Raw genomic sequence first — 27216 nt, forward strand, 5'->3', positions numbered from 1 at the left:
GCTTATTCCCAAATAAATACCATTAGCCTTCCCAGAATCTGTTTCTTAGGTTGACATTAGGAAATCAAGTAATTTGCAAGTGCTGTTGGTAGTTGGCACATCTTTAGGACTGGGAAAATATTGCCATTTGCTCTAGAGTGTGAAGTCATGATTCTCCAGAGATGTTGTTGGTACACCCTGGTTTCAGGATGTCCCTGAGCTCTGAAGCGGGCAGCAAAATAGCAGCCCTGGGCACCCAACAATAATAAACTGGGTTTCCACTAAGCCCACAGCAACTGGCTGGTTCACCAAGCAGGAAGAAAGGCATACTCTGACTGCCTGGGCATGTGGATTGTAAAAGCCACACTTTCATAGAAAACACAAAATAGGAGAAATAAGTAAGTGGCGTACAGTGGGGTCAGGGAGGAGTGAGGAGCAAAGGCTGACACTGGATGAGAAAGCTAGTGGAAGATGTGCAGGTTCCATCTCCAACAACCACTCTTTGGAGGAGGGAGCCGAGCACTCTAAATGGAGGCAGATGTCCAGTCTACTTAAAGCCCAAACTTGTTCCACTTAAGAGCCAGGCAAGCCCTTAATGTACCACCCAGTAATCCAGTACTACCCTCTGTACTGGTCTGTATTTATTAATTATAAAGGCAAAAGCGACTACAAAGAACACATTGGTAGGTGCTATAATTTGAATGAGGTTTGTCTCCAAGAGTTGACATGCTGAAGGCTTGGTCCCAGTGTGGTCATGGTAAGAGATAGAGCCTGGAAGCAGGTCATCAGGGTTGCTGCCCTCAGAAGGAATTCATGCAGCAGTGGTCTTGACCAGGTTTTTAAAACACTGGACTAAGAATTTGTACTTGAAGACACGCTTTGGTGTTTCAAGTGAGTTTGGTGAACAGCAAATCTTAACATGGTTGAATTTTATGGATAATTTCAGAGAACAAACTTTAAGCCTTTTATTAAGTTTTCAATGATTCATTTTGACAGTGTCAGTCAACTTTCGTCCCTGAAAATGCCACCTTTTATGGCTCTCCCATCAGAGAGAAGCCAGTCAGATCCGAGTTCCAGTTAACATTTTTTCCCACCTGTGAAACAATTTCCCAGAGGATTACTGTCAGGGCACTAAGCACAAAGCTGGACCACTGGAAGACATTCAGGACATACCAGTTTACTTCCTTCTATCTGTTCATTTGCTTATTTAGTGGTGCTGGACCATATAGATGCTACACAAGCATTCTAGTTGAGTTCTGACTCACTTGCTTCGTTCTTGTGTATTATTTTGAAGTTCAAAACCATTGTCCCTAGATCAGGGGTTCAATGAACAGGGGAAATTTTTGGTTTTCACAACTGGAATGGAGTATGCTACTGGCTCTCATATAGACCAGGTATGTTATTAGACATCCTAGAACAACATGGGCCACCCACACAATGTACTACTCAGAAACAAAGGTCAACAGTGCTGTTTGAGAGACCTTCTAGAAGAATCTACAACAGCTATGGATACATAGATTTGAATGAGGAAGTGGAGATTCAGAGAAGTTGAATATCTGACTAAAACTGAAAAACCAAGCCTAAAAACCAGTGCTTGAGTGGCAGCATAATTTGGATTCTTGCACATGAAACTACATTTCCCCTCCCAAAGGTACTTTCCCCCACACCACACCGCCCTTAATAAGCAAAGTTAGAATTGTTAAGTGCCCCATAATATACACAATTCTAAGAAAATGAAAGCATATAAAAGTAACTGGAAAAGCTAATTACCAGCCATAGGGCATAGCCTTCAAGTATGTCAAACTTCTACAAACCACATTCTGATACAGACTCAAGAAATAACTAATTTTGACTGGTTATCTCCTAGAAAGTGCCAAGGCTAACAAAGCTATAGAGTACAAGAAAACCATAGCACACGTACGAGAGCAGTTATCATCCTGCCTGCCAAGAGACCTTAACTCTCAAAAAATAAAACTTAAGTCTCCCTAAAAGTCTAATGTAATTGTTCTGTGCTTACATGTGATGGTCAGCAATATTCTTCCACAACAATAAAAAAATCAGTGGTAAGACAGGTCTTTTGTGTGTGTGTGTGTGTGTGTGGTACTGTGGATTGAACCCAGAGGCATTCCACCTTTGGGGTACACACTCAGCCCACTTTTATTTATCTGGAAACTGGATATCGCTAGATGGAGTCTACTTGCTGAGGCTGTCTTTGAACCTGTGATCTTCCTGTGTGTGCCACCACACCTGGCTAAGACAGAATTCTTGGTATAAATTGAAATGTGCTAATGGTATAGAAAAGTATTCTGAATGCTACTCATAAAGTGAGTTATTGATCATAGTATTTAAAGCTTACTCTTTGGCCTTTCAGAAACTTCTGATAGGCAATTCTGTAGAGACATATTAGTCAAATTAATTGCATATGACATCCTTTTTTTTTTTCCCCTTGGGCAGTACCTCCAAGCTATGCCCCAGCCCTACTTTTTATTCTTTATTTTGAAACAGGGTCTCACTGAGTTACAAAGGGCCTAAGTAGCTGTGGCTGTCTGTGAACAGCAATCCTGTTTTAGCCTCCTGAATGCTGGGATTACAAGCGTGTGCCATGCCTGGCCTCCAATCCCATTTTAACAAGTGACTTTAGAAATGACACTGCAGGATGAACTTTATTTTAAAGCTCATAGTTTTCACAATCAGTTACAACAGGATCAACATTTCTTCCATTTCACATCTTCACAGGACAATGTACTGTAGAGTTGAGAATTTTATTTTTTGTTTTGCATGCTGCGAACACATTTCACTAGCTTTTGCTTTACTCACTGAATTTTTCAATAATATAAAAGCAAAATCATTCTATTGGACAGAATTAATTTTTGAAGCCCTTAAAAAATCAGACTTATTCTTGTTTATAAACATCCACACCCACACACATGCTGAAATGGAGAGCAAAATGCAAGAAAACTACCTTGGCAAAAACAAATGCTTAAAGATTTTAATCATGGCCCTCTTGAATAAGCAGTACAATTTTGTTTCTCCAAAAGACAAATGTCAATTTTATCCTCAGTGACGCAAATGGTAATACTGCACAGAAGCTTAGTATGAATTCACAATTCCACAGGAATCTCAAAGTTACCAAGGCAATTTTCCCTTTTAGGATCATAAAGACTACAGACTTAAGCTTTTATCTTTTTCCATATAATACACAAAATCTCTAGACATCCTTAAAAAAGAAAATATAAATAGTCTCAGTATGTTATGTAGAGTCACATACTATGGCAAAAATATTTCATTGATTGAGGGAATAAGCCAATTAAATGCCATCTAATCCAGGTCCATATTAACAGAGCTCTTCTCATTAGGGTAACATTCACCATTCTGATGAGGGGGTTCAGCACCAAAATTATTTTTGCCTTCTAAATCTTCTTCCTTTTTATCAGTATTTGGGCCATTTGGAGTTCTCTCCAGTTTGGGCGATTCGATTTTTGGTTTGGGCTGTGTTACAACAGGTTCACAAACATTGTTTAATTCCTAAGAAAACAAAACGAGTTGTCAGAATTCCGATCCATCCAGTTCATTTTCAACTACTTCCCCACATACATGACAGTCTGTTTCTCCTAACTACATTCATACATCAAAGAATCCATTTTCTCATTACACTTATCCAAAACCATAGCTTAAAGCCTGATCAAAAGAAATATAAATGTTCTTTTCTGATTTATCAGAAACTTGCTATGTACTTAAAAATACTCAGCAAGGCTTTTTCCTAATAAAACACCAACTGTGGAAGTCCACTCCACCGCCCGGTATATCCTCAGCCCTCTTCACCCAACATCATCATTTCATTTCCCTATATAGCACTTATCACCATCTGATTCGTGCCAAGCACTTGCATACTGCATTTTTTTTTTTTTTTTGTGGTACTGGGGGTGGAGCCCAGGGGCTTTTCTACCTAGGGGCTACACTCCCAGAACTATTTTATACTTTATTTGGAAACAGGGTCTCACTAAGTTGCTGAGAGCCTCACTAAGTAGCTGAGTCTGGCTTCGAACCTGTGCGATCCTCCTGTCTCAGCCTCCCAAGCAGGAGGATTACAAACCTGTGTCACCACTCAAGGCTTGCAGTCTCCTTCTTACAAGGCCATGAATTCCAGAGGGGTAGGATGTTACTTTGTATATTGTATACTGGATGTTTAACTATCAGATGAATTGCTAGCACATGATCAGGGCTCAACAAGCATACTGCAGAACTCAATGAGTAAATAAATGGAATCTAACAGAAATGTATGAGGTTATCCCCACAAAATAATAACTAAGAAATCCAATCTCAATAAGGATGAGGTAAAACATTTATAGAAAAAATGGCAGGCCAGGCGTGGTGGTGCACGCTTGTAATCCCCACGCTTGGGAGGCTGAGACAGGAGGATCGCACAGGTTCGAAGCCAGCCTCAGCTACTTAGTGAGGCTCTCAGCATCTTAGTGAGACCCTGTTTCCAAATAAAGTATAATATAGGTCTGGAAGTATAGCCCAGAGATAGAAAGCGCCCCTGGGTTCCACCCCTAGTACCACCAGAAAAGAAAAAAAAGGCTAGATTTAAGAGTCAAATGATTTCAAATTACATCAGTAAAATAAGTATAATAAACGAGACATTAACACTCACCTTGACTTTTGCTTTTATTTCATGAGCCCATACAGCTGGATCCTGAGCAAGACTCTTTTTAGCTTGAGCATTCATGCTGTTATTCATCCACTCCATCACTTCATTAACAGACTTTTCTACCTTTTTCATTTCAGACTCATCAATATGGTTATATTTCTCATCCTAAATGGGAATTAAAAAATATATATATTTATTATATTTACTTATTTATGCATGCTGCACTGGGCATAGAACCCAGGGGCATTCTACCTCTGAGCTACATACACCCCCAGCCCTATTTTTTATTCTTAATTTTTAAAACAAGGTCTAAGTTGTGGAAGGCCTCACTAAGTAGCTGAGGCTATCCACGAACCACGATCCTCCTGTCTCCACCTCCTGAATGCTGGTACAGGGATTATAAGCGTGTACCACTATGCCCGGCTAGAATTAAATATTTAATAAGTAACATCCAACTTGACCCAACTTTCCATAAAAAGCTAATCAACTGCTTGCCTTAAATATCAAAATTTCTGGCCAGGCATGGTGGTGGCACCCGTAATACTTGGCAGGCTAAGACTAGAGAATTGCAGGTTCGAGGCCAGCCTCAGCTACCTAGTGAGGCCCTTGGCAACTTAGTGAGACTCTGTCTCCAAGTAAAAAATAAAATATAGGGGTGAAGGTGTAGGAGGTAAAATGCCCAAGTTCAACCCTCAGTACCACAAACAAACAATAAATAAATCAAAATTTCCTACCTAATATTTATAATTCTTCTGCCTAAATATTAGCTTATTAAAATCTAGGCTAAGTCCTCACTGTGTGCAAAAAGTTTACTACCTTGTTTCTGAAGTCAGCTGCTATCTTGGCATAGTGCTGCAGTCTCTGTCCCAATTCTTCAAACATTTTGGGCCGTTCTTCAGCTTCTTGAAATCGGACTTTAACTGGAGTGCCAATTTTCTAACATAAAATGCAATAAATTAAGTTTCCATAATTAGATTTTAATCCTTTAGTTTAAAACACAAGTAGCCCCTTTCCAGAAGAGAAGAGCCTACCATTAACTCTTCCAACTTGTCAACATATGCTTGTTTAGCCTGGTCCTCTCCTTCTTCATAGAGCCAGTCTTCAGTCTCTGTGAGTAGTCTCAAAAAATTTTGATATTCCTTTATACATAAGAAACATGACAAGATTAGAGGCAATCTTACTATAGAGGTTTTTACAACAACAAATGCATCTTAAAACACCAAATAGCTAATCTCATCTAGTAAGGCACTCTGATTACACTGCATTCTCTTCACTGAAAAAGTACCCACACTCTACTGCTTATCAGCTCCATAAACTATTTACATGAGGAACTCATAGATATTTGGGTGGCTTCTCTGCTTGGTTACTATATCAGGTCTTTTCAGTGTTTTTGGCAAAGGGTTCCTAATTTACAATACTGTATCTTAGAAGTCCAATTTTGAACAACCTACATATTGAAACATTTTAGTTATAAAAGAGCAAGTATGTTATTTTTCCAAAACTACTACTTCTCATTTATTCCTTTTCACCTCCACAACTGTCAAAAACTGAAAGGTAAGTTACAAAAGTTGATAATCTAATAACACATGAAAAAATTGTTCCTAACCTATTCAGAATAAGTTCTACTCCTGGGAGAGCTAGTTTGTTGGGTCATTCCTACTTCAGAATCCCAACCATAAGACACCCAGGAAATATAAGGGCAGGGGTAAGAAATGAACACTAAACTGTAGCCCACAGATGTTAGGGCTAGTATAGGCTCCTAACTTAAGTTTAAGTAACCTGTACCATCAGAAGTAACCCCTAAACCACCCTAGATTTTTCTCCCAAGTCCCATCTTCCACAGTATGCTTCTGGGAAGGGAATAGGAAGTAATATTGCTTGACAACACTGGGATGACTAGCTAAACAAGTTTTATGGGATAAAACAAAAAGTTGCTAAAATTGGGGTTTTCTCTTATCTTCTTAGTCCCATAACTGAAATGCCATGACTCTGAGTAAAATGTTTGAAAGGTTCTCTTTTCAGAGAGGTAAGAACTAAGTTATTATGCTAAATAAATAAGCAAACTAGAATAAAATGAAAATTGCATCACAGACAAGCCTCCCATCTCCACTTTGTTCATATAATTTCTATATTCAAACTTTCTATTTTCAAAAAAGCTTGGTATAAAATCTAGTAAAGATAAAATTTCAAATTTGTTTACTATTTTACGTGAAACTATCTGAATAAAAATAGCTCTAAACCTTACCTGCTCACATATAAACTTTCCATATGGTCCACCCAGTTTGTCCCTGAATTCATACACATACTCCTCCACTGCATTTTTAGCATCATTTCTTTCTTTTTCCAATTTATCCTGCATTATCATCTTTCCCTGTCAGCAAAAAGAAAAGGTTATTTAATCTTCCAGTGACTCAAATTAAGTTTTAAAATAAGACAGTATTTTTATGGGTTTGTGAAGCTGGGAATCAAACCCACGGCCTTGAACATGCTTGCTTGGCCAGTGGTCAACCACTGAGCTGTGTCTCCAACCTCAACTCTAATGTTAAAAATATTCAAACATCATGCAAAAAAAAAAAAAAAAAAAAAAAAAAAAACCTTACATCATTTTAGTTTATACTTCATAAAATTCTTTCTACAAACTCTACAGGTCTTCATTTTAATAACTACACATGTGGAAGTTGTTTACTTTTAACACTATAAATTATGTAGTTTTCACATTTTGGATTTAATATTAAGTAAAAAAAAAAAAAAATCAACCCACTGCTCAAATATAATTGTTTTCTTACATATACAGTTATATGGTTGTCATCATTTGCACTATATTACAATAAATGAATTCTAGTTTACTGTTGAATTTCTAAACATGATGTTCCCTTCTCAGTAAAAAGTGAATCTCAGCCAGGCGGTGGCGCACGCTTGTTATCCCTGCGCTTGGGAGGCTGAGACAGGAGGATCACACAGGTTCGAAGACAGCCTCAGCTACTTAGTGAGGCTCTCAGCAACTTAGTGAGACCCTGTTTCCAAATAAAATATAAAAAAGGTCTGGGAGTAAAGCCTGGAGGTAGAAAGCCTCTGGGTTCCACCCCCAGTACTACAAAAAAAAAAGTGAATCTCAACCTACTATTCTAGAATTTCAAATATACAAAAAAAAAAAAAAAAAAGTACGATGTATTTCAATAGAAGTGTTTTTGGCGGTACTGGGGGTGGAACCCAGAGGCTTTCTACCTCCGGGCTATACTCCCAACCCTATTTTTATATTTTATTTGGAAACAGTCTCACTAAGTTGCTGAGAGCCTCACTTAAAGTAGCTGAGGCTGGCTTCGAACCTGTACGATCCTCCTGTCTTAGCCTCCCAAGTGCTGGGATTGCAAGTGTGTACCACCACGCCCAGTTCAACAGAAGTATTTTCTATGGCCTAGATTCTATTGCATGGCACTCTGTGCTAGGATATACTATCATTTAATTTGTCCACAAGAACCCAGACAATTTTTTTAGCAAGCAGAACACTCTATGGCACAGATCTTTTAACTAAGTACGTAAAAACCAATAAAACTGTTACAGATTAAACTAAAAATTTCACTCATTTTTATTTCATTTTATCTCTAAATCATATAAAACTCTGGCTATGGCAAAGAAGCATAGCAACTTATCTATTAAAAATATTAGTAACAGGGCTAAAACACACTCCAACTTAAAATATTTAATTAAAATATTTACCTCTGTCTCAATATACATGTTAAGAAGATCTTTCCCTAACTGCCAGACCAAGTTGGCTTCGATAGGCAGCTCTACATTCACCACCTTTATTTTGGGCTTTTTAGCTTCTGGAGGCTGGTCAACTTTCTTTTCATTTGCCTTAATAAAAAAAAGAAAGAAAGAAAGAAAAATTCTTAAACCATCCTTGAAAACAAAAATATACATGCTTACTAATGACTTAGGGAAAAACAAAATCCCTAAAATCAAACTGAAAGTATCTTTAAGATCACCTAATTTCCAATTGCCCGTGTGAAATTCACGCAACCATTAAACATATATCGCCTTCATGAATTCACTTATTTTTCTCTCCTTATATTACACTTACTCTCTACTATTAATGTTCTTCCTCTAAAGTCTTTACTTTCTATCCCTTTAAAGCATGTCTGTGAATCCCAGAAGTCAAAATTACTGCCATACTCTTAAATTACAGTCTAGAATCTGACAATAATTTAAGGTGGACTTGATCCACATTACAGATTTTTAAGGATTTACTCAATTCCTAAAATATGTATCTTGGTCCATATGTCCAGGTATTATGCCTGCTTTTTTTTTTTTTGGTGGTACTGGGGGTGGAACCCAGAGGCTTTCTACCTCTGGGCTATACTCCCAGACCTTTTTATATTTTTTATATTTTATTTGGAAACAGGTCTCACTAAGTTGCTGAGAGCCTCACTAAGTAGCTGAGGCTGGCTTTGAACCTGTGCAATCCTCCTGTCTCAGCCTCCCAAGCCTGGGGATTACAAGCGTGCACCACCACGCCCGGCTTATGCCTGCTTTAAATTAGCATTACATTGAATGTCTACTAAAAGCATTCTAATGAACGTGGAGATGTATATATACATATGTACTATTACTACTATTTGCCTTTGAGTTATGTAATTTCTCATAAGCAACTCTGCAAGATTAAAAATAAAAAAGCCTTAAAGTACTTTGCAAATAGGATGATGAGGCAAATGATAATACAGACTGAACATCCATCCCTAATTCAAAGAGTCCCCAAATCTGAAACTTTCTGATTATCCACACGATGCCTGCCGCAAGTAGAAAATCCCACAGCTGACTTCATCTAATTGGTCACAGTCAAAACACAGGTGCCCTAAAAACACTAAAATTACCTTTGGACTATGTTTTTAATAGTACATATGTATATACACATACATACATGAAACAAAAACGATCTTAGCATTTAGATTACTCCTAGCCCCAAGATTTTTCATGTTCATGCAGTTATTCCAAATTTCAAACCTGAAAATCTTTCTGGTGCTAAGTATATTGGATAACATATACTTAAAAATATAATTTATTGTACTCTTTAAAATGGTGTAAATACAGGGCTAAAGAAGTATTTCCTGCAATCTTTAATTTACCAAGCCTTTTTCTGTGTATTTCTATTTCTTCAGGTTCACAGCACATTTCCTACCACAAATAAGAGCACAATTAAGGAGACTCAGCTCTATGATTAGATGATAAAAACCAAGATCTGTAACATGTGTCCTGATTAGCTAGGATAGTAAAATGGCAAGAAAATAACCCACAAGGAACAACAATTACTGTCAGATAATTTGAGTTACAAAGGATATTAAAATGTTTTGCACTATATTATAGTTTCTTCACTCTAATGAAGAAACTTGGACTAAAACACATCTCCCTGACTTGAGTTTCAGTGTTCCTCAGAAAGCCCCTATCCATTATGTAACATGCTGTGTCACTAGTGATGATCTAGTCAGTCAGCCTGCAATTCTATGCCTCCTTCCTTCCAGTGCATACAAGAACCCTCCAATGCAGTACAGTATGCATCCTCTCAGGGTATGACTCACAAAAAAGAAAATGAATCAGGTGAAACCTACACAGAGCAAGACACAGGACTATAAAAGATACCTATGGAGCAAAATGGATGATATAGTACATGCATCACAATTAAACCAACTACTGAGAAACCCAATGTATCACAAAATAGCAGTCCAACATGGAATGAATGATGAATACGTCAAGTATGTGTGATGTTTTAAAGGCCTGTAATTAGTTGTTCAATCAATAACTATGAATATGAGATTCTACTCAATGCCATGCTCTACACAGATGAGCATAAGTTGTTACCTAATGCTCAACTCTAAATTAAGGAGAATGATGTTGAAATTAAGTAAGCTATTTTTTCCCCAAACAATCACCATCATCACATAACTCTAAACAGCAGAAAGAGAAAGCAGTTTTCAGAAATCAGTCAGGAACTACCAATCATATTAAGAGCCTGATGATTAATCAGGACACAGGCAAACTAACACCTAGAAAGTCTTAACTAGTATAAAGTCCATATTGATTCAACCAACAATTCAGTAGTTTCCCTAAAGGTTAAAGAACTCTGTCTTCAGAATGTGAGAGAACCAAACCACCAATGACTAGTTAGTAATTTACATGCAACTGCAGGCAACTTCTGCCAAGCATAGGGCAATTTGAAATAATGGGAACTTCTAAATATCCATCTGACCATGCATGAGCTTTAATAGTTTGATTAGTTGTCATTTTTCAAGGGACATAGCACAACCATTTAATATAGCTTCCCACACCTAGTGTGGAAGCAGAATAAAGGAATAATTTCCTTGAGATGCAATCTGATATACCTTCATATATAGCTTACTGTTTACTAGACTCCTATAGCCCGTGTATTTATCATCTGATTAATTCAAGTGAAAACTGATGGCACAAAACTGGGATGCTATCTGTTTCTGCCTCTGGGATTAGCAAATGCCTCTGTCCTTAAGAAGACAATACATGCTTTGCATTTGCTCTTGTTACTTGAAGTGTCAGTTAAAAGAAACCTTAAGGTCTAAAGCAGTACATTTAATTCTTTTAGTTGAGCCTAAGTACCTCTGATTTTAGCTAAGTAACACAAAATCCTATGTAGAATGAAGTCACTTGGGTCTGCTCTTGAAACCGAAGATTTAATATTGTTAACGATTACATGTTGCAACATTTTCTGATGGAATGAACTAGAAGAGTCACTCACTTTGTCAGCATCTGGGATTTTGTTTTCTTCTGAGGTAAGTTCAGGTGAAGGGGGAGACTGTGAGGTTTGTTGACCATCGGTTTGTACCTGGGGCTGTGTTCCAGCTTCACTGTTGTCTTGCTGGATATTTTTCTGAAATGAAAGCCCAGGCACAAAGGATGTAGAAAGCAGGTGTACTTGTATAAATTTAAAAGGTTATAGGGCACCAAAGACAGTACACTCAATTTCTGAAATCTTAGTAAGTGGGTGGAAAAGATATTGGATAAAAGCAAAATGAATACAAAATACTTGAAGACTTCTTGGAAATTTTTAACCTGTAAAAAATTCTGTGAATGACAGAAGTTAATATAGTTATGTAACACAAGTAGGCATTTGATTGATGTGGTGACAATCAAGAACTTCCCTTTAAGAAACTCTCCCCTAACCTTGTACAGATATTAGCTCTCAAAAGCACAGGAAACAGGTTACTACTCCAGGCCTCTTCCCCCCACACACCAAAAAAGAGCTTCCAAAACCAGCAGCCAACATGCATCTCAACATTATTCCATTTTAATGTACTACGGAGTTATATAATTAGCCAACTAACAGTTATTCCAGACCTTATCACTTTACCTTACAAATACCTGATACCCTCTCTCTCCCACTTTGACTTTGTTATTCAGCTACTTATAACTCAAAAGATCTCAGGATAAAGAATAAATGCTATGTATTAAAAATCCTGACTCAAAATCTGATAGGGGAAAGGAAAATGAACCCGGCAAGTTCTCTGATCTTTTTTTTTTAAGCAGTCCTAGACACCCAATCGTTTTCCATCTTTGGGAGAAGACTGAAACATCCCACTACTCTGTTTGCCTTGAAATAGTCATATTTTTCTCTCAAAGCTTTCAAGAATCTGCATCAGACACTAAAGTACTGAGAAGTCATTACTGATTCCAAAAAGTAAGAGACTGAGAAAGTGTATGACACTAACCATTCAACTCATTATTATGAAGTTTCTAGATGAGAATAAACTAAGATTCGGCAGCTGTTCATGTTCTTTCAGTGTTATAGAAATGATTAGCCGTGACCAAAAGATACACACACTGTCTCACATCTTAACTGAAACAATATACTGCATGACTATTCATTTCAATTATTTCTAATTATTGCTCAGAAATAAACAAGTTCTGAAACACCAAAGCCAATTTTTCCATACAATTAAAAGAAAAAAAGATAGCTTTAATATTTCACTAGTTTTGATAGTAGACTTTTTTCCTTACCATCAGTCAACATTTGACTTAGTCTTAAAAAGAAAAACAACTTTATTTATTCCTATTAAATCATATACCAGTTACTTTAAATTCAGTGTCATAGAATTTAATCACAATACACCAAAATTCTACATATATAATTCCATTACCAAGAACTCTTATAGAAATTTATGACCAAATTTATTTTTTGAAGAAAGTATCTCTAGTTTTCACTACCTTTCTCTTGTAAGATTTAAATCACTTCTATATTCAAATGCAGAGATTTACTCACTAACTTACATCAGTGTCTGGGTTTTCAGGTGGTCTCTGGTTTGGACACTCCATGTCTGCTTCAACAGAAGACATTTCATTTTCCTCAGTTGGGACTTTCTCTACCATAGATGCTGTAGAGATGGTGAAAATGCCATGGGTGTTGACTCGCACTTTGACTTTCACTTTAGATTTCTCTCCATCTTTCTGTGCAGAAACATTTTGAACTATGAAGCGACCTAGAACAAAAAACCCCGACAATTATAGAGACGAATCTAAATCTCTGTAGAGCAGAAAGGAAAAACACAAATGCTAAGAAATAAAGTAATGCTATTTCAAAATTTCCTCCCTAGTCTCAACCAACTTAAAATCTTTTAGCATAAATTATAAAATCATTTACATACAATGTATTTACAATTCTTAAGATTAGTCTTAGTGTGCTGTTAAAATCAAAGGTAAGGTTATTCTTTTTGCTATTTAACACTTACTAGGCAGACACTGGGTGTAAGATACTAATGAAAAGCAGTCTCTGCCTCCTCCTAACCAATTTCTCCAGATGGATGAACACAAACTAAACATGAAATCTGTTAGCAAGTCTAAAGCAGATGCTATCAAGCACATGCTGAATTCGAATCCTACAGTCTGTTAGGCTAAAACTTACATGAATACATATAAGTTATTATATGCAATAGATTAGATCTACCTCATTACTAATGATTAAGGAGTACAGACTTGAATCTTGGCTGTGTGACCTGCTACACATTATTTAACCATCTATACTTTTTCAGAATTAGTGTTTACAATCAGTGCTAACTGAAGAACCAAGTGGTGTTAGTTATGTCTCCACCAGTAGTACTGTTATTCCACAAATTTACTTAACCAAAAAGAAGTATTTTGATGCTGTTATGTACAAAAACATAGTATAAAATTTAATACCCTGGTATTTTATAGTGCCATCTACATAAACACAGAAAAAGTTGTATCTAAATTTTCAGGTCAATGAAAGATGACAAAATAGACCTTGATTACCTGTCAAATTACTAGGTTCAAGAATTAAGTGCCAGCCATGCGTGGTGGCACATGCTTGTAATCCCAGCATTTGGGAGGCTGAAACTTGGAGGATCTCAGTTCGCAGACAGCCTCTGCTACTTAGTGAGGCCTTCTGCAACTCAGTGAGACCCAGTTTCAAAATAAAGAATAAAAAAATAGGGCGGGGGGGGTTATAGCTCGGAGGTTGAATGGCCCTGGGTTCCATCCCCAGACCCACCCACCCCCCAAAAAAGGTGCCAAATTATTCATGGAGAAATAGCATTTACTCTCAGACATCCAGAAAAAAGACTCTCAGGAAAATGGGAGGTGTACTCTCTTCATATATACATGATTATCAATTTTGATGAAACATGAAGCATTAGATGCCATGCTAAACTTAAGAGTTTGGATTTTATCTTCTGCACAATGGGGAATACATAGAATCTATCCAAATATGGTCTATATTTAGTAACTTCTCTATTTTCTTACCAATAAATTGTGATTAATTGTGGCTCAAAATATTTTAGTCTTTAGAATTAAGGAGAAATAAAAACACCACAACTGGTCAGGTCATACCCTTCTAATCATTTCTTTATAAAAAGGAGTTGACCAAGAGTGAATCCTAAAAAGAGCATAGCAATATTGGAAAATTTTATGAGCAGTCTGGGAAAGATACAGATACTATGAGCAAATGTGAATGGACATGTCCTATCACAAAGAAAAATTTATCTAACAAGATCTACCTTTAGATAAAGTTACAATATAAATGTATGCATAGAAAGTAACATCACCTAGAACAAAGGTTAACATTAAAAGCAGCCAGTAAGCCGGGCGTGGTGGCGCACGCTTGTAATCCCCGCGCTTGGGAGGCAGAGACAGGAGGATCGCGCAGGTTCGAAGCTAGCCGCGTGCGCTGGCTTAGGAGACCCTGTTTCCAAATAAAAATATAAAAATAGGTCTGGGAGTGTAGCCCAGAGGTAGAAGGGCTTCCAGGAACCCCAGTACCAAAAAAAAAAAAAAAAAAAAGGCAGCCAGTAATCCTTTAAGTACAGACTATATTAGAATAGGAAAATACTGAATTAAAGTAGTACTAAATATATTACTTGGACATAATAGCAGAACTTCCAAGTCATTTTGTCTCTATTGCGCAGTGTAGTTACCAATAAAATGAAGACGTACATGTTGGAGATTCCTCCAACATATTATTCTAAACATAAAACATCTTCACATGAAATTATGCTAAAAATGAGAGGAAAATTAGTCTGTACACTAACCAAAAAACCAAAATATATGTAAATTTAAAATTGTCACTTACCTATTTTTGCTTCTGGATATGGAACTCCTTGTGGATCAGAATAGAAAGCTTCTAACTCAAAAGGTCCCCTTCTCAAAAAAGTGAGAACTTTGGAATAAGGAGCAGCATGGTTTCGACTAAATACTTCATGAACACTAGAAGAGAAAGGAAAAGTCATTCAAACAGAAAAAATATTTAAGCTTTTGCTACACAAACAGAAGAGAATTTTTGTGTGTGTGTGGCACGCGAGATTGAGCCCAGGGGCATTTTACCTCAAGCTACACTCCCAGCCCGTCCATTTTTTTTTTTTTAATTCTTTTTGAAACAGGGTCTTGCTAAGTTATGAAAGACCTAAGTGGCTGAGGCTGGCCACAAACCAGGATCCTCCTTTCTCAGCCTCCCACGTACTGGGATTACAAACATGCACCACCACACTCAGGGAGAAGAAACTAACTCTTTATCATTTCTAGCTCATCATTTACAATACCAAACTGAGAAATATTTGATAGCTTTGGTTGCTGAAAATCTCAGGTAAATTAAGCATTCTACCATAAAAATCATTTTGTTCTTTACATATTAAAGATTTAGAAGATATTTTCTACTACATACCCTTCAGTATCTTCTGAATCATGGTTCCAGACCAGAGATATTGGAAAAGGAACTGCATCCGTTACAGAAAATTCCCTAACTTTAAACGCTGGGGAAAGGATTGCACACTTAAAAAGAAAAAAATTTAAACAATTATTATTAACATGATTACTGGCCACCCATCTAATCAGATGAGTTAAACAATAATTTAAAAAGTGCTTATAGAACTATGTTATCTTAAGCATAAGGAATTTACTTCACCAACTATTAGCAATGAAAACAACACAGTGAGTATTAGAATAGTAATTGAGTTTTTGGTGTTTGTGTACTACCACAGATTGAACAATGCCCAGCCCTATTTTTTACTTTTATTTTGAAACATGGTCTTGCTAGGTTGATGAGAGTCTCACTATAAGGCTGTCCTTGAACCTGCTATCCTCCTGTCTCAGCCACTCAAGTACTGGTATTACAGGTGTGCACCACCTGCAAACTTAATAACTATTAAGAAATACTGTTCCATTGATTTAGAAAAAAGTTTTATCCTGATAGTTCTTTTTTTTTTTTTTGGTGGTACTGGGGGTGGAACCCAGAGGCTTTCTACCTCTGGGCTATACTCCCAGACCTATTTTGTATTTTATTTGGAAATAGGGTCTCACTAAGTTGCTGAGAGCCTCACTAATTAGCTGAGGCTGTCTTCGAACCTGTGTGATCCTCCTGTCTCAGCCTCCCACGCGTGGCGATTACAAACAAGCGTGTGCCACCACGCCCAGCTATCTGATAGTTCTCTTTTGATGTGTGTTTATATACACATCTACAAAAAGCACTGTCAATGACATTTTCCAAATATCTAAAAAAGTGAGAAAGGAGCCATGCCTGGAGGTACACACCTATAATAAACCCAGCTACTTGGTTGGGAGGCTGAGGCAGAAGGATCTGTAAGTTCAAGGCCAGCCTTGGCAACTTAGTGAAACCCTGTCTCAAAGTAAAAAGGGCTATGGATATAACAAAATAAAAACCTGAAAAGGGTAAAACTCAAAATGTTCATATTTCAAAGTAACTTTCTGAATAAAAAAAGCAGTGACAAATTCAAAATGGGACAAATAGCACCCAATAGAAAGCTAGAAGGTTCATATTTAGATAAGCATCTAAAAGTCATTGAAGAGATGACTAAACTAACCAGACTTAACAGAAAGAAATCAATTCATTTGATTAGTATGGTATCAAGACAGGCAAAAATCAACTCTGCTTCTGAAAGAACCATGAAGTGCCAACATTTTGGGGAACCATTATGAAGGAAAAAGCAAACCCTCACAAAACATAACAGATCATTTGAATACAATGGATAATTAAATAGGCACTATATACATATTCTTTTTTTTATTTATTTTTTGTGGCACAAGTAATGAAACCCAGGGGCATTCCACCTCCGGGCTGCACCCCCATACCTATTTAATTTTTATTTGGAAACAGGTCTAAGTTGCTAAGAGCCTCACTGGGCTGCTACAGTTGACTTCAAACCTATGATAGATCCTCCTGTCTCAGACTCCCAAATACTGGGATTACAAGCATGTAACACTATGCCTGGCACATTCTTCCTTTTTTAAGTATGAAAGTGCACTCTAAAGACCTTTCTTTGCAATCTTATTTATTAAATTTTGTGTGTGTGTGGTACTGGGGATTGCATCCAAGGGCATTCTACCTCTAAACTATATCTTCAGCCCTGTTTTATTTTAAAACACAGTCTAAGTTGTCGAAAACACTGCTGAATTGCTAAGGCTAGAGACTTCATTTTATAATATTCTAATAATGAACTAACATTTTCTTTCTTTTTACTGGTAACTCCCAGTTATGGTGCTTTTGTTTCATGAAACTATGTTTCTGAGGCTGCCTTCCTTGTTTCTTTTTTGGTAATATGAATGGAACTCAAGAGTCACTCTATCTCCATGCTATACCTCCCCTCCCCAGCAGTTTTTATTTTGAAACATGATCTCAATATATTACTGAGACTCTTGAACCTGTGATCCTCCTGTCCCAGCTTCCCAAGTACTGGGATTAAATGTGCCACCATGCCTGGCTTGAGCTGCTTTTATCTGATATGCAAGTTAAGAATTCATTCGGGAGCCCGGTGCAGTGCCACATACCTATAATTCCAATACTTGGGAGAATGAGATAGAAGAATCATAGGTTCAAAGGTAGTGCACATGGGAACTTACTAACACCCTATTTCAAAATAAAAAGAACCTGGAGTATACAGAGGTAGAACGTCCCCGGGTTCAATCCCCAGTACCATCCCCCCAAAAATTTAAAATAGGAGGGTATCTAGTTTCTAAAACCATTTGAAAATCAATTCCTTATTTTATCCAATTACCATTTTAATCCTCTCATATCTATATATCTTATGATAATTGTCACCACTACTACACAGCTAACTTGCTTTACACCTGTGTTTTCTGTAGTACCTAGAAACACACATTTTAAACATCAGATTGACAAACACCAGCTTGGTAGTTTTTTTAATCTCTATAGGACCTTCCAGATTTGAACATCCTAGTCTCCCCTACCGCCTTATGAATTCACTTAAAAGTAACTTCTTGGATCTAATTAGGTGCAGGGCTATTTATTACATTAATTATCAGATGACATGAAGTGAACTGTTTATGGAGAAACACCAAGAGAAAGCAGGGTTGAGAAAGTACCTGTAGTGCACAGCCTCTGGCTACTGCTTCATCTGCATTGAGCGTTGTGCTAATATCTTTTCCAAAGAATTTGGCAATTTTTTCTTTCACGGCTGGAATTCGTGTAGTACCACCAACTATCTCAACAGCACTCACATCTTCTACTTTGAGCTGAGTTTGCTCCATCAATGAATAAAGAGGTATTTCTATTTTTTGCAGGAGTTCAGCACAAAGTTCCTCAAATTGCAACCTTAGCAAATAAAAGGACCACTTTATAAATCATTAGAAAAGTTATCTTATGGCCAGTATCATCTCGTCCTTTTTTAAAAATAAATCTTATTAATCCAGTGAATTTGATATTTTCCCCTTAGATGTCCCAGAGATCCACATGGACCAAGTTAACTACACTGCAGGGGTTTTTCTTCCCCGTTTTTAAATATATAAAACAGGTGCAGAAAGGGGACTAAGTAGAAATCAACTGTATGGGTATTATTAAGAAAAAAACCTCCCTTTTATATTCCCCCCTCCAGTACTGGGGATTGAATCTAGGGGCATTCTACCTCTGAGCTATAACCACAGCCCTCTTTTTTTATTCTTTATCTTGAAACAAGGTTTCACTGTGTTGCCGAGGGTCTCACTAAGTAAGTGAAGCTAGCCACGAGCCTACAATCTTATCTCAGACTCTCAAGTACTGAAATTGCAAGTCTGTGTCACCATGCCCAGTTCCCTATTATATTCTTAAATAGAAGACTAGTGCTGTATTCTACCTCATAAATGTTTTATGTGATCTGATTCTGATTCTCATTACTTTAAATATTTATTTCCATTCACTTAGAAATATCTGTGAAGCTATTATTCATAATTATGAGTCCTAAAACATTAAAAGGTGGGGGAGACCCCAAAAGACTTCCTCCTCACAAGGGCACTTATTAACAAAATTATTTTTTAGAACTGTTTGCACTGGGTGCAAACAGTTGTAACCCCAGTACTTGGGAGGCCGAGACAGGAGGATCGTAGATTTAGTCAGCTCAGCAGCCAGGAGTGGTGGCGCACGATTGTAATCCCTGCGCTTGGGAGGCTGAGACAGGAGGATCACACATGTTCAAAGCCAGCCTCAGCTACTTAGTGAGGCACTCAACAATTTAGTGAGACCCTGTTTCCAAATAAAATATAAAAAAGGTCTGGGAGTATAGCCCGGAGGTAGAAAGCCTCTGGGTTCCACCCCCAGTACCACAAAAAAAAAAAAAAAAAAGAGCTCAGCAACTTAGCAAGGCTCTCAGCAACTTAAAAAGAACCTGTTTCCAAAAAAATAAAATAGGGCTGGGTGGCGGGGTGTAGACCTGAGAGACTGTCCCTAGGTTCAACCCCCAGTACCACATATAAAAAAGAAAAAACCCTCTTTGCAAGCTGGGTGTAGAAGACTGAGAAAGGAGGATGGCAGGTTTATGGTCAGCCACTGAAACTTAATGAATGAGAACCTGTTTTCAAAATAAAGAATAAAACAGGGCTGGGAACATAGCTCAGAGGTATGCCACTGTGTTCAATCCCCATTACCATCAAAATAAATAGGGCTGGGATGATGTAACTAAGAGGTAGAAAACCCCTGAGTTCAATCCCAGGTACCCTCCTCCCAACACACACACAACCTCAATGTTCTACTGGTCATAATCAATGGCCTCTGCAGCCATCAGCCATGTAGCATACAATCCTGAAATGTAGAGCCACATGACCGCCAGCCACAACTACACTTGAGCTACCGTTTAATAAGACTTATTTCATATGCAGACCTTAAGACATACCTGTTCATCTTTCCCGAAACATCTTTATCATTCATAAAGCATTCGATATTCAGTGGTATGTCCGTGCTGTTGGAGCTCATCAGCTTTTTCAATTTTTCACACTCCTGATACAGTCGAAGGAGTGCTCGAATTTTAGATTTTGCATCCAACTTGTATTTAGTTTTAAACTCTGTACAAAAATGTTCTACTAACTTTTCATCAAAGTTCTTTCCTCCTAAGAAAGGATCAAAGGCTGTTCCCAGTACCTAATTCAGTTAAAAAAATACTCTGGTTATTTTCAATCATATTTGTAAGCAGGATCCTAAATATTGCTACTGAAACAACTAAAGGCTCAAGATTTCTATATAAATTACAAAAACATGAAATCCAAGTCAATTAGGAGAAATCGTAACTTTAAAATCCCAATGGAATGCTAAATTTCTAGAATATTTTCGGTGTTTAATGGTTATAGGAATAATCTTAAGCTTGTTTTCTTAAGAAAAATATTTCATAATATGCTAAAACAATTACATCATCTTTATGTAAACCAATTTTAAAAAATAATTCTTTAATAACATCTTTATAAAAAGTTCTTCATTTCAAAAAATAAGCAGACAAAAGCTCACTAGCTTAAACACATCACAAATGGAAACAGCTAATGTTTAGTTACATAGTTCCAATGTACCACTTTACCTTCAATTTTCCCTTGTTAAAAGCACAGGCAGATACTTGAAAGGCTGAGTGTCCCATATCAACAAAGACTACTATCCGAGGTTTCTCATCCGGACTTGGAAGATCCTGCTTATAAATTCCATAATTCAAAGCAACTACAAAAAATAAATGCATTTCAATTCTTTGGTTCACACTTTCTTAGAAATTTCATTGTTACATATAATTTACACATGCAGGAATATACTATAAACAAAGGTGAAAACATATCCTTTTCTTTCTGACTTTATACTGTCTTTCCTGGAATCTAGTATTTTCTTTCTGCCTTTAGAACAATGCTCTAAACATGTCTCATTAGGAGAGATGATGGATAAAACATACATGGCATGGATGCAGTGTCAAAAACAGAATCAGACTCATTTTAAGTACCTACTTCTAACCATGAACTAATTGAGACTGCTTACTCAAAAAATTTATAGCAACTACAGTGGTTGTTTTTATTTATCTTTTTTAAAAGATCTGAGCCTTAGCCGGGTGTGGTGGCGCACGCTTGTAATCTCAGCACTTGGGGGGCTGAGACAGGAGGATCGCACAGGTTCAAAGCCAGCCTCAGCTACCTAGTGAGGCTCTCAGCAACTTAGTTGAGACCCTGTTTCCAAATAAAGTATAAGTATAGCCCAGAGGTAGAAAAAACCCCTGGGTTCCACCCCTAGTACCACAATAAATAAATAAATAAATAAATAAATAAACAAACAAACAAGTAAATCTGAGCCTTAAAAGATTGTTATTTTCTTAATTTTGAAATCAATATATTTCTGTGGGGGGGGGGTAATGAGCACTGCATCCTCAGAGGCATTCAACCTTTGAACTACACCCCTCGCCATTTGGAAATAGGGTCTTCTAGGTTAATGAGAGTCTCACTAACTGTTGAGGCTGTCCTTGAATCTTTGATTCTCCAACCTGAGCCTCCCAAGTACTTGTATTACTGGCATGCACCACCGTACCTGATCACATTGGTTTAAGCATTCAATGTTCAACTTAGTGAGGCTCTCTGCAACTGAGACCAAGTTTCAAAATAAAGAATAAAAAATAGGGCAGGAGGTGTAGCTCAGAGGTCGAATGCCCCTGGATTTCACCCCTAGACCCCCCCCAAAAATAACTTTCTAATAATAACAGATTCATAAATTTGGCAAAGCCCTAATCTCTAATTAATTAAAGAGAAACACCTGAAGAGGTACAATTTTTGCTTTCAAGTCTAATACACACTTTTTTAAAAATCTGTATTTCTATTTTTTGTGGAAGAGATTAGTACCCAGGGTGTCTTTACTATAGTTTTATGACACATTCATGTTTACACACAATACTACAGTACACATACCAGCTGTCATGTCATTCATAAGTCTTAAGCAGTTTAGGCCAACAATCTGGGCAGCATCTAATACTGATCTCCTCTCAGCATCTGTGAAGAATGAGGGGACCTGTCAATAAGAAAGAGAAAGAATTTCACCTTATCTAGAATACAAAAATATTTCAATTCTCACAAACCACTTATAATAAAATTCACAGCAGTCCAACTAAGTAAGTAGGTGCCTACCCTGGTCCCAATATAGAAATAGAATAGAAAAAGAACTTTACATTTAGTTTCTATTACTTTTGTAAAGATTGCCTCAAAGTTGAAGTATCAAAGTAATCTTTATGATAACCAAACTTTAATTTGAAATAAAAATTAATCAGGAATATTCATAAGATATTGAAAATTATTTAAATTCAGCAGAATTCTTTTTAAGTAGATGAAATACTGCTTGCAAAATAACCTCAAACTTCTTCTTTTTTTTTTTTTTTGGCAGGTCTGGATGGAACCCAGGGGCATTCTACCTCCAAGCAACATCCCCAGCCACATATATATATATATATATATATATATATATATATATATATATATATATATATATATATATATTTTTTTTTTGGGTGGTACTGGGGTTCCTGGAAACCCTTCTACCTCCAGGCAACACTCCCAGACCTATTTTATATTTTTATATTTGGAAACAGGGTCTCTTAAGCCAGCGAGGCTGGCTTTGAACCTGTGCGATCCTCCTGTCTCCACCTCCCAAGCACGGGGATTACAAGCATCCACTACCATGCCCGGCCCCAGCATATTTTTTAATTCTTTATTTTGAAACAGAGTCTCACTAAGTTGCAAAGGGGCTCACTAAGTAGTATCTGAGGATATCCATCAACAGTAATCCTTCCTGTCTCAGCCTTCCCAAATGCTGGGATAACCTCAAATTTCTACTGATATGTGGAAATTACAATGCTAAACCAACATTTAATATTAAATATAATTAAATTCTAGGTAAAGACTTTCAGAACTTCAAGGTAATACAGAACTAATTCTAGCATATACCATTGCCCTTGCTTTTACTATTCACTGAATATTAATAAAGGGGATACTTTTTATTTCAGTAGGTAAGTGAAGATTAAAAAATGCTTCGTGTCAAAGCCTTCTGTTCATTTTTATTGATCACAAATAATGTGTAAAATTATATGTACTCGCCGGGCGTGGTGGCGCACGCTTGTAATACCCGCGCTTGGGAGGCGGAGACAGGAGGATCGAGCTGGTTCAGAGCCAGCCTCGCTGGCTTAAAAGACCCTGTTTCCACATAAAAAAGTAAAAAATAGGTCTGGGAGTGTAGCCCGTGGGAGTGCATTCCGGAGGTAGAAGGGCTTCCAGGAACCCCAATACCAACCCCCCCCAAAAAAATTATATGTAATCAACAATAATCAAAGTTTACTGCTAATTTTAATAAGAGGTACAAGAGGCAAAACAGCTCAAAGGTTGAAGTTTCTGATGATAATGATTTATACTTCTACCTCTAAATAATTCTTTTGACTGCCATCTGGGGCAGCAGTTTTTTTTTTTTTTTTTTTGGTGGTACTAGGGGTGGAACCCAGAGGCTTTCTACCTCCGGGCTATACTCCCAGACCTTTTTTTATATTTTATTTGGAAACAGGTCTAAGTTGCTGAAAGCCTCAGTAAGTAGCTGAGGCTGGCTTTGAACCCATGCAATCCTCCCGTCTCAGCCTCCCAAGCACGGGGATTACCATACCCGTGCGCCACCATGCCCGGCTTGGGGCAGCATTTTAACTAGAACATTCTCAAGGAAAAAAGTAATAACATATTTATAGAATCACTTTTAACTAGAAAAGAACCTAATAGAAAATTCCACTTCAAATTTTTTCAAAATATTTGTAGGTGCTTCAGAAAGAAATATTGCAACTAATGTCTGAAGGGCTATAGGAGAAATTTAAGTCCTTCTGCCTCAACTTTTTCAGATTCTAGGCTATAGTTCCATCCAGGCCAGCCACAAAGTTCACACTGTAATGTAACTTCATCTGATGTAACTTCATCTGATGAAGCTGAGTCCATTACAGACAATCCTAATGCAAAGCCAAACCACAGATCAGGAGGTAACCCTGGTTATATGTGAAAGCACAATATACAATTAAATTTTCTGGTGTCAAAATATAGAGTGAGCTGGGCATGGTGGTACCCGCTTGTGTAGTCCTAGTACTTGGAATCGAGGATTTGTAACCAGCTTCAGCTACTTATTGAGGCCCCCTCCAACTTAGTGAGACCCTGTTTCAAAATAAATAAAAAATAGGGCTGGGGTGTAGATATGAAGTAGAATGCCCCCAAGTTCAATGCTTAGTACTGGGGGAAAAAAAAAGTGGTTTTTGTCCATTTTAAATATTCCTTGAAAATCTACCTTTCCACTGAAAATAGCAGAATTGCCAGTGCTAAAAATATAGGTCTTATCACTACTGGTAGGCTACATTTTGTGTGTGTGTGTAGTACTCTTAATTTTTTGAAACAGGGTCTTGCTGAATTGCGAAAGGCTTCGTTAAGTAGCTAAGGCCATCAGCAAACCATAATCCTCCAGTTTCAGCCTCCTGAATGCTGAGCAAACAAGCGTGTGCCACCACATCCAGCTTGGTAAGCTACATTTTAAAACTAAACAGAGTATGGAGCTCTTGCACCTGTGAACACCTCTAAAATATACAAGAGGTGTGATACTATACAATTAACTGCAATATTGCAATCTATTTTTCAAAATGACCCACAGATTTTGTTTTACAACTCCAGTAAAGAACCCTGGCACCTTCTAGCTAAAAATATCACTGAACTCTTCTTTGAAATGCTTCAAAACATTAATACAGTTTAGCTGAATTGTGATTTCTAATAATAAAATAGTTTTCACACATTTGATACTTAAGAATATAAAGAAAGCAAATTAAAAAGGCAATGCCTTTCAGAATTCTACTTACTGAAATAACACAATCTGTGACTGGCTTTTTAAGGTTGTTCTCAGCAGTTTCCTTTAACTTAGTCAACAACATGGCTGTTATCTGCTCCACACTAAATAGATGTTCTTCATCCATGTACATTACCTACATTGAGAGGGAAACAAATTATAAAAGCCTTAACATTCTGAAGTTATTAACACTTCCAAGTATTAGCACACATTCTTTTCCACAAATTCATTAAAAATGGGAACAGAAAGAAAAGGGAAAAGGGGTTCCCCAGAGATAAAAGGGATGAAAAAACTCTAGGGCAGATTTCTCCTTATTTAAAGTCTGAGTCAAAACACTATAGAAGATAGTATATTTCCACTGAAGAGATATATTACAGGAATAAATATTACTGTGTGCTGATAAAACATGAATGCCATTAGTAGCTTAAGTTCTTATGACCCTACTGCTCTCCAAACAATTCCAACTAGGTTGTCTTAAAACAGACATTTTTTGACCTGTGACCACCATTTCAATTTTTTTAAACATCATTAAAAAAAACTGAAGTTTTCTAAATGCCAAAAGTTTGAACACAAATTAAGTTATAGAGGTAAATAAATTGTATTTAAAATATTTCACAGTATTTAGCATCTATTTACTATATTTTAAACAGAATTAAATTTAAAAAACCTTGCCTTCTCCAACTAAGACATCTGAGTGAATAATTATTAAAAGCTAGTATTAGTCTCTATAGACAAACAGTCTTCCATTAAGGAACCTATGGTTACTCGACTACATTACCTTAATTCCAACACCACCATTTTTCATTGGAACCAAATCATAACTTAAGTTTTCCTTCTCCTTTTGAATGAAGGGGTCGTTGAATGCTCGGCCATGAAATCTCTTAAAGTTAGACACTGTATTGTTTGCATGAGTGATTTGCTGCAAAAGAAATTTGAGATTTTAAATTTTTTCTCCATTTTTGTCACTTACCAATATCTACAGCAATCCCCCCCCCCCAGTACTGGGGATTGAATCCAGGGGCATTCTACCTCCAAGCTCCACACCCAGCCCTATTTTTTATTCTTTATTTTGAAACAGGGTCTCATTAAGTTGTGGAGGGCTTCACTAAGTAGCTGAGGTTGTCCAGTAATGATACTCCTGTCTTAGCCTCCCAAATGCTGGAATTACAAGCATGTACCACCACACACGGCTTACAGCAAATTCTTTAGATGGTCATTTGCACAACTCAAACTAACTCTAGGTATGCCCAACTTCCCTGGGGCTCTGAATTTCCCACCAATAAAGCATTGTTTGTTCTTCTTCCATCATTGAAAACACCAGAAGGAAAACAGAAAGGAGAGGTAATAGTGTCATCACACACTTCAAACCAGATTTCAAAAACTATTAAGAAAAGCATAAAGACAACAAAACTATTCCCAAAGCCCTAAGTACCTAATAACTGACACCACTTCATTTTATTCCCTTTTTCTCCCAATTAAACTTATAGTATTATACCCAATGAATGAACAAATAGGAGTTCTAGTAGCAGATGCCAAATTACATTTTTTGTTGTTTTTGCTGTACTGGGGATTGAATTCAGGTGTACACTACTAATACATCTTCAGCCCTTTTTGGGGTTTGAGACAGGGTCTCATTAAGTTGCCTACACTAGCCTCGAACTTACAACTCTCTTGCTTCAAGCTATGATCAGGTGTACCACTGTGCCTAGCTCAAGTACAGTTTTTCAAAGAAAGAGTTCACTTTTAAGCTAGGCATGGTGACACACACTTGTAATCCCAGTACTTATGGGGTTGAGATAAGACAATCACAGGTTCAAGGCTAGCCTCAGCAACTTCTGGAGACTCTATTTGAAAGTTGTAAAAAAAAAGTTGGGTGTGGTAGCACACACCTATGATCCCAATACTAGGGAGGATGAGAGAGGACTGCAGATTTGAAGCCAGCCTCAGCTACCTAATGAAGTCCCCACAATTTAGTGTG

The 27216-nt window shown here is 37.2% G+C and overlaps 1 protein-coding gene across 5 annotated transcripts in view; it reads right to left on the bottom strand.

Annotated features, from left to right (window-relative positions):
• Nucleotides 1-3069: 3069 nt before the first annotated feature.
• Nucleotides 3070-27216, bottom strand: part of HSPH1 (heat shock protein family H (Hsp110) member 1) — a gene marked incomplete at both ends in the record, with an annotated part of 30487 nt that continues 6340 nt past the window's right edge. For 2 of the 5 annotated variants that reach the window (XM_080689185.1, XM_080689181.1), the window contains 16 exons: nt 3298-3504; nt 4634-4795; nt 5447-5566; nt 5662-5769; nt 6876-7001; nt 8348-8485; nt 11391-11522; nt 12920-13128; nt 15234-15367; nt 15822-15928; nt 18497-18725; nt 20275-20519; nt 20947-21080; nt 22301-22400; nt 25252-25374; nt 26017-26157. In XM_080689185.1, coding sequence (XP_080545311.1) covers nt 3298-3504; nt 4634-4795; nt 5447-5566; nt 5662-5769; nt 6876-7001; nt 8348-8485; nt 11391-11522; nt 12920-13128; nt 15234-15367; nt 15822-15928; nt 18497-18725; nt 20275-20519; nt 20947-21080; nt 22301-22400; nt 25252-25374; nt 26017-26157 — 2415 coding nt within the window. Of the gene's footprint in view, nt 3099-3297; nt 3505-4633; nt 4796-5446; nt 5567-5661; nt 5770-6875; nt 7002-8347; nt 8486-11390; nt 11523-12919; nt 13129-15233; nt 15368-15821; nt 15929-18496; nt 18726-20274; nt 20520-20946; nt 21081-22300; nt 22401-25251; nt 25375-26016; nt 26158-27216 lie in introns of those variants that run through there. The other 3 variants (XM_080689182.1, XM_080689183.1, XM_080689184.1) reach the window with 3 other exon arrangements.

Source organism: Muscardinus avellanarius (assembly GCF_963383645.1).
Source record: "Muscardinus avellanarius genome assembly, chromosome: 2".
Taxonomy (NCBI): Eukaryota; Metazoa; Chordata; class Mammalia; order Rodentia; family Gliridae; genus Muscardinus; species Muscardinus avellanarius.